The 14,129-nt window shown below is 41.7% G+C and overlaps 1 protein-coding gene across 3 annotated transcripts in view; it reads left to right on the forward strand.

The window, feature by feature from the left end:
* Positions 1–790: 790 nt before the first annotated feature.
* The window catches only part of hhip (hedgehog interacting protein), a 33,846-nt gene continuing 20,507 nt past the window's right edge, over positions 791–14,129 (forward strand). The window contains exons 1-4 of one of the 3 annotated variants that reach the window (XM_022194402.2): positions 791–1,589; positions 5,284–5,476; positions 9,928–10,072; positions 12,027–12,228. In XM_022194402.2, the coding sequence (XP_022050094.2) occupies positions 1,317–1,589; positions 5,284–5,476; positions 9,928–10,072; positions 12,027–12,228 (813 nt within the window). In that variant the 5' untranslated portion in view covers positions 791–1,316. Of the gene's footprint in view, positions 1,590–2,088; positions 2,220–5,283; positions 5,477–9,927; positions 10,073–12,026; positions 12,229–14,129 lie in introns of those variants that run through there. The other 2 variants (XM_022194401.2, XM_022194403.2) reach the window with 2 other exon arrangements.

Below are 14,129 nucleotides of genomic sequence, written 5' to 3' on the forward strand. Positions count from 1 at the left end.
CCTCTGCCATAAAGTTAGTCATGCAGAAACAAATGTGTGTATCGTTTTTATAGGCTATATTATATACCATATATTTTACAGACATGGCTCTGGTATGTAAGCTTTAAGTAAGTCCAACATGTGGATAGGGGTGAGAATTAGCTTAGATCTGGCAGCCTAAAAGCACTAATGTAAAAATAATCCATTACATTCAGTAATCTGTACTTAGGCTGTATATTTTATGACAATAAACATGTTGTGTCTGGCTGAGAGGGAGTCTGTGTTGACTAGTCCATATCAAGGCTCATATTTCGACAACCATATGTTTTGCATGTGAAATCATTATCTGTAAAGTAATTACAGTCTATTTTCATCTTAATGCAGCAGATGTATTTATTTTTTTGGTCAAGCTCAACTGTAACTGCACTTTTCCCGGCATTTTCAGTTGCAACTAAGAAATAAAATCATAGGAATGCGGTTTATAAGACCAATAACCATGGAGACTATTCAAAAAAAAAGGGAGAAAGATGTTGCAGTGGCAGACTGGGCTGGAAATTCAGTAGACAGTATTTCATGTTTTCCCTGATCTCTTTTCAACGTATGTCATTTACATTTTGTTTACATCATAAGTTCAAGATGGCAGAAGGTGAATGACTCTCGTTTTATTCGCTTTTTTTTTTCGCTCCACTGTGCAGTCTGCAGCGACTCCGGTCTGTGCGCGCCGCTCCGTCAGGTAACCGTTTACCTCGACGTGGACGCGGCTGCGGCCGCACGCGCGCCCCCGCGGAGTCATACGTCACGGCGCTCGCTCCTCTTCTCGCGCGCTGGTTAAAAAGAAGGAGGAAAGAGCACGAGAAAACATGTGAGCGCTCTGAGGACTTTAGTGAGAGGCAACTTTTATTTTCTTATGTGTTTTTTTCTCCACCCGTGCATGTCCACACTCTCTGAAGGAATTACATTTGAAAGGAACGTCACGGCTCTTTTTTGTGTTTGTGTGTGTGTTCACCAGGATAAATTGTGTTATTGCTTTGCTTTTATTTTGATTTTTTTATATATATTTGCGCTATATAATCAAAAGAAGCATTAATTTATTTTTTAAAACACTTGCCTTCATTGCAGTGAATCAAATTTTGGGATACCTGCGTTTACAAACAACTCATTTGTAATTAACGGCTTTTGCTGCTTGGAAAATAGAGCTCAAATAAATATACCATTCAATACTGCAGGTTAACATCTCTATTTTGTAAGAAAAAAGGCGAGTCATATTTTGTATTTTTCTATTTTTTAATCTCTCTCTATATATTTTTTTTAATTTTATTTGATGATTTTTTGAAACTATGAAGCATTTGCAATTTGTGCTCGTCCTGGCCATCGCGGTCAACGTGTGGGAATGTGGGGACGCAAAGTTCGGCGAGAGAGGAGAGATCAGCCCCAGGAGGAGAAGATGTTACGACGGGAGTTTGCCCAAGCGGCTGAAGAAAAGGGAGCGAAAAGTGTTGCTTGACGGCAGCAGCAGCAGCGGAGACGTTTGCCACAGGTTGTATCCTCGGGTGTCCTGCTGTCCTACCAGGAGAGCCGCCTATCAGATCCTCCACCGCAGGGATGCCAGGGTAGGTTACAGTCCATCCACCACGTTGCATTTTTCCTCAAATTTAAGGTTTTGCTGTTTTTGTTGTTTTACTACCGGGGTGCCTCGGGAGATGCGTTTACTGCCCTTGTGTATTGTCATCCTGCGTGTTATTGCCGACAGCTGAATTTGGGGATGGTCGGAGGAAGCTGCCCCGGGGCTGAGCTGCTCCTGAGTCCCGATGAGAACATTTAAATACACCCAGTGACACATTGTACTCACCGTATCACACCTGGTGTTTTTAGCACTACTATTATTATCGCTACCCCGTTGCGACAACACGGTTTATGTTTTGTTTAGCCTGTTTTTTGTTGTTTGTTTGCTTTTTTTTTTTTTACATTCTGATAGAAACTTAATCTGCTGCCGTCTGTTTTTTCACCCCGTGTTTTAGCTTATACCTGCTCTGAAACAGAACCAAGTAGCAGCATTCCGGGATAAATGTACATTTTGTTTACCAGCTATCTCACTTTGCACAATCTGGTGCAGCTCTAATTCAGCGTGTCCAATGCGCTTCGGCGTTACCATGGCAATCACTCGCCGATTTACGTTACTTGTTCAGCGAGCTACAACTGTCAACACCGAGGCAACTAGCTAAACTGTTGAACCCCAAAAGGTAGGAGCTAGGCTGTACTGTGATTTTAATCAACCGTCGACGTTTTTTTATGTTTTTAACCGCAGCTGGGAGCTGATAGTGGTTTGTTTTCTTCGCGTCTTAACATACAGACGTTTGTTTGTTTCACGTATTTACTGGAAGCTTCCATTAAACATACCAAGCTAACACTCCCTGTCGCTACAGCGTCGAGCAAAGTGCGTGTTAAAATGTCATGTAGCATTAAGCTAAAGGGTTTAAACGTCTCCTCAGAAATGCAGGAGGTTAAAAAAAGGCGACTGTATGCGCCAAAAACTTGTAGCGGATTCTCACCGGGCCTTTCTCATGTAAACCACCCCTCGAATCATTCAGTGGCTGGGTGGTATCTCACTTTGTGTTGCGACAAAAAGCCATATTGCATCATTTAATTTGCTCAAGTCATGCAAATAAGAGGGGGGAAACTGAATGGGACGAACTCGACTTCTCCTCCTCCCCACTACACTGCCCACACACGGAGCCCTTTCTGATTATGGCAAAAGAATAACAACAACACCATTGTGTTTGTTGGTTTCACTAATGGGAGAAGCTGGAGAACATCACTCTCCCCCAGTCACCAGCCCAGTCCAAGTGATAATGCCTTTGAGAGGGTGTGTGTCCTTCACTATATCCCCCTGCCAGCAAACTTACACCTATTCCCTGAGGACAAGTGTTTTGTTAAAGCTTAGTGTTGCCTACCTCAGTGCTCTCCCCCTTTCTCTCTCTCTCTCTCTCTCTCTCTCTCTCTCAGTCTCCCTGACCATGAGAGGTTTGCAGATTTTTTTCCCCTTGCTTGCAGCTGAATGGCATTTTTTGTTTTTAAATGAGGCAATATTTATTAATATGTTTGTTCCGGCAATTTTGCTGTCAAGCCGCGATGCAGATGCGATCATAAAAAAAACACAAGTAATCCTGTAACAGCTGTTCTCCCACATGAAGCTGAACATTGCAGGTGTGAAGCCAGTATTATAAAATGCAATGTAAACATTGGGAAAGGGTTGGGAATAAGTCGCTGACAATTTTATTTCCTTACGCCATTATAGTTCCATGTTTCTGATTATGGCTCTGCTCTTGACCTCAGCAAAAGTGCAACAGCTGACCCTCATTACTATTTTCTCCCTGATTTTCTGGGGAACATACACACACTGAGATTCAGCAAAAGGCAACAAACAAAGGTACACTTGTTCTGGTTTGGATGATGGCAACATTGGAGCCCATCCCAGCAGCATATGGACACAGGGCATGGCTGAGAGCACACAAATGCTACTCTCTGTGGACCTTGTGCCAGCCCATGGCACACAGAATCAATGGGCAATTTAGAGCAGGCGAGCAAGCATGCCTGTACACTACATGGCATGAGTGTAGAGGGCACCAAGACAGAGGAACACACCACACATAAAGGGTCATAGCCAGCCTGGAGCTCCCTTATTGAGGAAAACATCAACACTGCAAACTGTAAAACAAAATTTGATTAAGATTGGAGTTAACGTCAAAACTCAGATAAACTAGATGTTCTTCTTCCTCTTTATTTAGTCCTTTATACTGCTGCTATGGTGAGACATTTCCTGTGTGCATGTCAATATGTCTTTCAGCTAGACCCACAGATTTTTCCATAGGTTCAGCCACCTGTGGGATGAACACAGCTCTGTACAGCTTCTCAGCAGAAAGTCCTTTCCTCGGCTGCAGTTTGTTCTTGAATTGTAAGGTGTCCATATGTTAGCCTTGGGTCCCCCGGTCTAATTGACTTCGACAGACTGCTAATTTGTTGATACCAGAGTGGGAATGATGTGCCTGTCTATCTCTAAATTGGTGTTTACACATGGACCTCACACAGAGCAAAGCACTACCAGCCTGTCTGCCTGCCTGCCTGCCTGGCTGCCCAAGCAGCACCGCTCTTGACCTAAAACAGATTACATTGTGTTTTATTATAGCTAATTTGTTATGTAAATAATCCTGCTAATTTCTTTTGGATTACCTCTATGTGTACTTTTGCATAATGACCCCCAGGCTCTTATTTGCCTTCATTCATTTCATGCCCTGAGATCTGTCACAAGTGGGAATTTTAATTTGGCTTTAACTGTTTGTGAACTTGTGTAAGTAGGCAGAGAATGAGATTTATTTGATTATTTGTCTAAAAAGAAAGGGGTCCCTAACCTCAGTGTTTTGCAATTTGGTGTTCAAGGATACAGACTGTATAGCGTTATTAAGATTGCGTGATGTGAAAATATCAATTTAGTTTAACAGATTCCGTTTGTAAAATGAGACCGTAAAAGCTCAGTCGAAAGAGAAAAAGAGTCGACACCACTGCTTACTAGTGAGAAACTGGAACGCCTTTGCGATGTGTTGATGTGGACTGAGCAAAGATGTTGTGGAAAAAATTACAGTGCAAAGAAACTGCTCAACATCAACACCAACACTTGAAGTATGTATTCAGTCTCAAACACATCTGATAATTAAATACAAATTTAATGTTGACAATGAATCACAACTAGATTTATGACTTCTATTGTTGTTTCAGTCCTTGTTACCAACTAGAGAGTATCTCACTGTGTCAAACAGGAGAAGGGATCTGTTAACATAAAACTACTTTGTGAATGTGAAAGTCTTGTTAGGCATCTATGTTTTTTGGGGGTATTTTCTGAAGAAAAAACCTAAATATTTAATCAAAACCATTCACTTTGTACATCTCATGAGCCCTTTATATACAGCTCTACCGTTTAAGAGGTTAGTTAAGTATAACAATTCACTTCTAAATGTTAATTTGAACTCACCAAGATATTTTGCAACCTCAGTTTTTATAGTTATATAGCCTTGGAAAATCTCATACTGTGTCTAAAGTTGTCAGGAATTAATGATAATGAAGATTTGAAAGTGCAGTTTATAATCTAAACTTTTCCTGCTTCATAGTGCAATATTTATGACGTTAATATCACCAAGGTTCAGCAAATCCCAAACTACACGTCAGCTTGCCTGCGTAATATGAAGTAAGTGGTAAAAGTTAACAGCCCACCATTTTAATCAGGCATTGGTTCTTGTTGCGTGTGGTCTCCAGATTTTCTCCACCAACAATACAGAATGCGGACGACTCCTGGAGGAGATCAAGTGTGCTCGCTGCTCCCCCAATGCCCAGGTGTTGTTCCACTCCTTGGACATGGATAAGATGCCACACAGGGAGCCAGACCTGCCGCGGCTGTGCCAGGACTTCTGCCGCGAGTTCTACTACACCTGCAGGGGGCACATACCAGGTAATTACACAGATAATAATGGTCATGAATGTAACTTTAATTATTGCCTGTGTGGTTACCTGGTGGTACGCAAGCAAACCTATGCACAGGAACGGAGCACACGTTATACAGTCTCTCACACATTTGAACTAACATGTCTGATTGTGATTAATTAAAATTCACAGCAGGCCTCATTTCTTATTGGGACTCAGCTTGCACATGTAGAACTGGCAGATTTTTGGACTTATGCAAGAAGTGGTGCGTCAGTAGTCTGGTCTGTGAATATTTATTTATCCAGCTCTTACCTCATCTGACCTCACCTCCATTTGTTGCTGAGCTTGTCTTACCGCTCGCTCGCTGCTTCGTTTCCTATTTTACTGTTCCATTTTAATTCATCATTCTACAGACACAACATCTGATCAGAGTGAAGGCTTGTGTAGCGCAACTGATCTAGCAAAGTGCAGAGCAATACTTGTCCGTTCTATGACAAGCATAAATTTATGTCGCCAGGTGCAGATATTTTTCTTCACCTGTCCTTTTTAGATTTTTTTAGATCATGCAAGTTTATTTTAATCAGCAGAAGATTGACCTCGAGTGTAGTAACAATACACAGATTTGAGACATCTCCTGACGTGTGAATGGAAAATATTAGCTTTGCAAAGGTGGGTGTGAAGGCAAATTTCTCAGTACACTGACAAAAACCAGCCCTCCTGACCGGTGTACCAGAAAACTTGACTGACTGGAGCAGAATCAACTATTTTATGACCTATTCCTGGATACTGTTCACCAGACTCAACTCCTCAGCTCCATTCTGTATTTGGGATTCATGTGCACCTTAGCTGCGGTCTAGACATGACTGCTGGGTGCTTTGCCTTTCTCAGACAGAAACCGTCACCAACAAACCTGTGTCTCATGCTCTACAAATACAGTGTTTTCATTTGAGCAGTAAGTTCACATGATTCTAAACATAGCTGAAGTGTTGCTCTACTGACCAAAGTCGTCCCTGACTGAATTCTACTAGACGTAGGAGAATCCACAAAGCAGGGAAGAAACTCATTGATGCAACAGTTTGTGTATATGGTCCTGTTACATACAAACCCGTCTGCCTCCTGAAAGCATTTACTCTTCAGAAGAATTTCCTTTGAAGGGATGCAAGATCACAGGTACCTATGCCTTCAGAGTGCATACCAAACATGATCAAACACTTTTTGACTGTCTTTTCTCCTCCAGCCAAGTCTTCTTCCAATCTCTGTCGCCACAAACTGATTAGATCTGCTGAGATTTGCAAACAGAGAACAGTTTCAAACACACTTGTCTGCAACCCACCCACATGATACTCTGCAGCCCAAGTCAAATATCAAACGCATACATTCCATCTCGTTCCATCTAAGTCTGCATCTAATGACCAGTAGGCATGTCATGTGCAACACTTAAACTACAGTTGAGCTTCACGAGTGGGGCTCCACAGAGCTCAGACAGGAGGAGGAAGAAGAAGAAGAAGTCATGTCTGGAGCTGCATAACTTGCTCATGAACTGAGAGTCAAACCAAAAAAGCTCAAGAGAGGAATCCAGAGAAGAATCCCCCCTCCCCATGTTCACTGTTGTGCTCCTCCCTGCTCACCCCCTCGCCTCAGCCCCCCACAGATCAGCATATGTGGTGACGAATGACACATTTATTTTTCTACAAAGGTTGTGTGTATGTAAAACTGCTGAAGTGCATCAAGATGTCAAGTACTTTGGGTGGGCCACCCAGGTTGCCTTGGAAGATAACCAGATGGAAGTATAACTTTAGCGCTGGGGAGCCAGGAATATGGACAGAGTTCTGTCTCTCACTCTCTGTTTCTCTCCCTCTCTTTCTCAGTTCCTTCTTTGCACTCTCTTTTCGTCTCCTGTCTTTTTTCTTTTGCGTGCTTCTCTTTGCCTATTTTTATTTTGTTTGTGCACATGTTACCACGTAGCTATTGTAATATATTTCAGTAATGATGGAACCTATTGTGAAAATGTATGCACTCCCTATTAACTACAGACGGGCTAATTTGGTTAAATCCTAAGACGGAGAACACTATTTCCCTTAAATGTATTTTGAAATAGCTGATAGATATATTTTTGAAACTATACATCTGCATATTGAGGCAGCAAAAATGAGTATAACCACAATTATGATGAGACAATAAGACACTTGCTTAAGTTTTGCTAATTCAAAACCACTGTCCAAAAGTTTTAAACAGTAGCCTTTCCAGCATCCATAACTGTCGTCCTTCTCTCATGAAGCTTCCTACTGGCCCTTGATTAGGCCATGTACTTGGCCCCTTTTTCTCTATAAATATATTTACTGCCTTGACTCTCACTTCTGCCGTAGGGGCCTCCCACCTTCTCCATACTCCTCTCATATCTTCCTTCACTCATCCCCCCACCCTGCACCCGAGGTCCCCAACCAGCATGGTTAAGATAACTGCAGACACAAGAGTGTGGGTGGTATAGCCAGAGCTGTGTGTGTGTTTGATCTTCATGTTGTGTTTAGATGTTTGAGGGGATATCCTATCACCTCCAGTATTTGGTGCGGTCAGCCCTTGCGGTGTGTGGCAGGAGAGGGAGATGAAAGGGGGGACAGGGAGAGTCCTGTTTGTGTTTTTATCACTGGTGTATTTGTTCTCCTCTGTCCTCTGAGGGATTGACTAAAGGAAACAATATTGGCAAGATTGTTTTTAGGTCGCAAAGGGCCTCTGAGACCCACTGCACACTTTGCTTTTTGCCGGGAATAATGTTGTGGCTGCACTGGCTGGAGGCGTAGCTGTGTGTGACGGCCGTGTTTATGCAGATCACCTTTTGCTCTGGCACTGAAGCATTTCAGATAAACTAGCAGGCCAAAGGCAAGTAAGGAATGGTGTGATGTCAGTTTTGCCTTGAATACATGTGCTAAGTTATCAGAATGCAGTCTTCAGCATTTGGGAACATCATGTCTTTGTTTAGCATTGCAAAAAATTAACATCTCTCACCATGAAAACATTTTTGTTTGTTCGGAATTACATGCCATATTTAACAGGCTGATTATTTCATTTCACATGCTGTGCCCATGTGTAGCTCAGTAATGCAAAACAGCCAGACCTGTTTGAAGAATAAAACAAGTGGTTGGGTCGTTTTTATCAAAGAATATTAAGCCATCCCTAAGAATACCTTACTCCAATTTCGTGAATGAAGACGGTTTTGCTACCACCTTCACTGATGGCAAAAACTGTGATTGAAACTGCAACAATAATGCTTTTTGTCATTTTAAAATGATATAGACATTGCAGTCTGGATATGCAGGGATGTCGAACACAATGTCTGGCTTGTCGTTCATTTGGTTCTCAGAATTCTCTTCCATTGAGACATACTAGCTGTTGTTGAAACTGCCGATGGAATAGTTTGGCCTGAGTTGACCTAGTTTCCTACTTGTGCTAATCATATAGTTGGCTCTCTTTCAGAGACATGGTAAAACTCCCTCTGGAGTTTATATTGGGGTATAGGTATGAGCAGTGTTATTTTCTAGATATAGCTTTGTCAAGAACACTGCTGGGTATGTCACCACCTACTCAACCCTTAAATGACCCATTGACAAGCTGAGATAAGAAAGAATACTACAGCCCTGATTATACCGGATTGGGGCTTATTTCAAGTTCTTTATTATTTACTGCTGACGAGATGCACATTTGTTGTGCAAACATGATGTCTCTTGCAAGTACTTGCAAGGTGTTGCTACACATTTCCAAAAGGCTTTCTGTTTCTTCTGCTCCCGTTAGCAAGTGCTATAAATTCAAACACAAGCAGCTGGTGAACACTGACGCTATACACTGGATTTAACTATTAGTTAATATTTAATGAAGGGCCCCTTCAGTTGAAGTGAATGCAACCTCATTACTGACAAAAGTGTTGCTGCACAGACTTCATGAGGCGCCAGGCACAGAGCCTTTTCCATTAGGAAATCATTAGGACACATTGTGCTAAAGCATCATTTCACAACTCAGAATATTGACAGGGTCAGCTAAAACTGAGAATGCTGTGTTTTTGCTCTCTAGAAGTGGCATAGTTCACTGTTGAGCCCTGTCTAATCTGTGATCCATTTGGTTTGGCCCAGTTTCTCTTCACTTGTTCAGTTCAGCCTGGTCTAGCCTGGATTTGGTTTGGCTCATCAAGTGTAACTCCAACCTTCCCCAACACACTAGCATATCACATAATTTCAGATCACTTTTCCCTTCCTTTTTCTCCACTCACCTTTATCACCTTTTCTTCTCTTACACACTCATACATGCACTGGCAGTCCATTATAGGCACACAGAACTATTGTACCGTATAAACAGTGTTATGAGAATATTCATTGGATGTTCATGGTTTTGTCAGCTACATGAGCCAAGTGCATGAAGTCATTTAACCATGCTGTATCTGCACTAAGTGTAAGACCCTGTGACTATTTCTGTGTCTGTTGTGTTTTCTAGAGCTGTTCCAAGCTGATGTGGATGAGTTCTGCCAATACTATGGGAGGAGAGATTCCAGTTTATGCTTTCCAGATTTTCAGAGAAAGCAACCACATGGGCAAGATTCCAACTATTTGGGAGATGAGAAAATAGAAGATATCAGCAGGTTTGTAGTCTGACTTTTACTGTTTAATTTCATTTGATGACTTTGTTACACTGGGAAATGTGTACAGTATTAGATAAGTTTTGACTAGTTCATGTGTTTCAACAAGGTTCCATCAGTACCTATGTGTGCAGATTGAAGAGTTTCAACCGTGATATTTATGCTATTACAAAAAACAGACGTAGCCTCTGTAACATGTTCCTGGTCCATTTTGACATGGTCCATACTTTCAGACAGAAATGCTATGCAATTTCTCCTCTAATCTCAAAGTTTGTCCAGACTGCTTCTGCTCTGCTTTGCTAGCATAATGAAAATGCTTATCCTGCGTCATTCTGTTTCCCTCCCTCATTGCAAAGGTCTGTACATCACAGAGGGCTTTGCCCTTTTGTCCATGGGGGGCATTCCTTTCATCTCTGTTTTCCCTGAGGCAAGAAAGCCAGGAAGCATGTGCACTTGAATGGCAGCAACCAACATTCAGTCAAATAACTTCCGACAGAAAGTCAGAGGCTCATATGTCGCTTCTGTGCCTTTTGCTTTGAGAAATCTACTGACATAAATGGCGTTGAGCAAGAGTCTCTTATGTTACAAACTGGGAGAAATTTTTGAAAATTAAATCAAAGTAACTGTCTAAGATTATGGGCTTAATTTTTGGAAATTAAGGCACAGAGCTCATATGTCATTCGTGCAATGCACAGATGGAGTGTTAGTGTAACTTGTTGGTATTTTTTGTTGGCGTGTACTACCCACCCTAGAAGCACATGTAAAATGGGAGAGGACAGGGAAGAATCCAGCATCTGTATTATTACTGGATGTGTCACAAGGTTAATGACTGGTGTCACTTGCAGCTAATCACCTCTGCTCCTCTTATTCCCCTTTAAATCAGTGCACCCAAGTGTTCACATTCATGGGAAAGTCTTAAGGGTTCTTGACCTTGTCTCCATAGGATGATCACATACCTTCACAGTACAGGATAGATGTAGGACGGCTAGTTTGAACCTTCTGTCTCTTCTTTTACCACATCGATAAAAAAGACATAGTGGACGCACACAGTAATGTCCAGATAAGCCGGTGTTGTGAATGAAGTTTTAAAGCAGGAGAAAGATAAGTGGTGAGAATAGGTGACTGTGACTGAATTCTGCAATGTAAAGAGGAAAGAGGTTTTATTTGTCTTATAACATGCAAAGAAAGAACTGTGTTGCTGACTTTCACAGCGTAAAGTAGAAATCTTTGTTCAAATCGCAGACACAAGCAACCAAATGGGTCCAGGTGAAATACTGAGTTTTGAGTGTTTAGTTTGCAGCTGTCTCTTGTGTGTGAGGACCAGTACTCAGATTTGTCACTCCAGTTAGAGACTGCAGATTGAAAACATTGTAACTGGTGCCCTCAGATGGATGCAGAGAGTTAATCAACATTTTATGCCTTCATATAACAGATGCACTGTAACAGGTGAGATATGTTGGTAGGAATCAAAAACAGAGGTAAATCCAACTTTTGCTGTGTGTTTAGACATATTTTGTGGTTAAAATGCACAATAAAAGTGAAATAAACAAGCAAGTATGTACGCATAATACCTCAAACATCCAAGCAGAGTCTCTTCCCACATTGCCAAATGGCATGTCACAAAATTAGTAAATCAGTAAGGATGAGAAAAACCTTACTTAGTCTAAGGTAAAAACAAAATCTGATGTGATTAATACAATGACTTGTCTTGAGAGCTTAGAAAAAAATTGAAGTCTGACCCAGCCGAGACAGCCAAATGCCAGGTGTTTATTACACATTTTTAATCATTGTACATGCCATCAAAATTGTAGGTTTACCTGATATCTAACTGTTGATTGTTTAACGCTTCCTTGAAAATTGTACTGCCTGGAAGTCTACCCTGCCGCTTCCGCCCTATAGCTGGATTCCTTGCCGCTACCATCATTCTCTGACATTTTGTATCTTCCCTGTTACCCAGGAAACACAAACACAACTGCTACTGTGCCCAGGAGGTGTTGAGTGGTCTAAGGCAGCCGGTGGCTGTGATGCACTGTGGTGATGGTTCCCAGCGGCTCTTTATCCTGGAGAGGGAGGGAATTGTCAGGATACTCAACCATGACCTCGAACTCATCAAGGAGCCCTTCTTGGACATTCACAAGCTTGTGCAGAGTGGCCTGAAGGTAGGAATAAGTCTTTATACTGTTACCTGTTTTGAAGGAATTATAAAAATAGCGTCTTAATAGGGATGTAATTTGATCACAGACGTAAACAAGCAAGAGAAAAGGAAAGGAAAGGAACCTGGCTGATGCAGTACGAACAAATTTTTTGCTACATTTGTAGAGTAAGGCAATAATGTCATAGAATTTTAACACAAGTCTTCACAACACAAATGTTTGCACCTATGTAAACTTGTTAAGGATGTTTCCAGCCAAGATAAATCCCTTGAAAGTGGTGCCTGCTCACTGTTCGTATTCAATTACATAATTAGACTAAATAAGCAGTCATTCATCAAGTGTGATTGTGCATTATGCTATTATTAGCTAATTAACTGTACATACTCCACACATTATACAAACTGCTAATTTTCTGCTAGTTATCACATGAATGGTTAATGACTTTCTTAATCTTTTCCATATTTTCCTGTAAAGGCTCTAATTTAATAGTGACATGCGCCACATGTTAAATAGAATACTAGTCTCTCAGGTTTAATTGTAACCTTTGTGTGTGCTATTAATTCACCTGCATAGAGGCATTTTTATCATATGGCTGTGATACCTTTTTGCTCTTTTGCAATAGTTATACATATAGAATGCAGAGCTGAGGAGACATTGAGCACGGTTGGATATGTGTCTGTCTCGCAATGCACCATTGTGAAAGTCTGTTTGCCAGAAGAGGGAGCTTGATAGGATATTGGGGTGTCAGAGGACAAGTAAACATGTGTTCTACTTCTGTTTGGCTCAGGGCCCTATCTGAGAAAATAAACACAGGCAAAATCGTAACAAAGAAATAAAGGTGCACGTGAATTACCATTTGTCATTCATATGTTTTGAACCTGATCTAGATTATTTTTTGGTTGTTATTACATCAAGAAGACATATGCACAAAAAATGTGTATTGTAGTAAGGTGCTAGTTCTTGAAATATCTTTATTCTCTGTGGATATCTCAGGTGCATCGGCAACTTCAACATCACAGTATCATCTTTAAACTTATCTTTCATCCCTAATCTTTACTGGATCTCAGATTTTGAATTCAAAAGCTTTTAAATTGTTTAGATTCCACGAGGAGCTGGCATAGCTGGCATGTTTTGGGGCCACACTCCCAGACAAGAAGTTTATCTATCACGCATGCCTCTTGCTCCTCCACTGACAACACCCTTTGCTTACAAGGAGTCAAACGGAGCACAGCATTTGAATATGCAACTACCCCCGGCGGGATGCTGTCCCTGCTCTTCTCAGCTCTCTTATCGTAATTCAATCCAAACTGGTTGTGGATAAAATGACCATTATGACAATTAGATGTGGCTCAGTCCCCTGCAGGCCCCAGGAGTCCTATTCTGTGATGTTGGCTGCCGGAACGGGCTCCCAGCCACACGGGTTGGACAGAACCAGGGGAGGGCTAAGGTGTTTACTGGCAGCATCAACAGGATGGAGCTGTCCTTTATACAGAGAGAGGAACCCAGGCACCCAGGAGACAGGGCAGATAACAGGTTTATCATCAACCCCATGCACATGCTTTGATTGTAATGTTCTGTGCTTCCTCTCACTCTTCTCTCCCCCTCTGCCATGCATCCCCTCGGTGCCAATTAAGGCGAACTGCACAGAAACAATACTGTGCTGTGGTAATGTGGCTTCCTACCTGCGCTGTGGGTGTTCTCCTGAAATTCTATCCCTATACTCCCGCTCACCCCCGCGCTAGCCTCACTACCCATGCCACCAGAGCAGTCAAATTTGGCGAACAAAGCCAATTTTGACTGTTCTTATGAGAGTCCAACTGAAACTAGACATTTAAACATCCCAAAATCAAAGAGAGCAATGCTTTAATGAGCAACACATAGCAAAAACATTACTGTCAAGAATATCT

Source organism: Acanthochromis polyacanthus, chromosome 3, assembly GCF_021347895.1.
Source record: "Acanthochromis polyacanthus isolate Apoly-LR-REF ecotype Palm Island chromosome 3, KAUST_Apoly_ChrSc, whole genome shotgun sequence".
NCBI classification, from domain to species: Eukaryota; Metazoa; Chordata; class Actinopteri; family Pomacentridae; genus Acanthochromis; species Acanthochromis polyacanthus.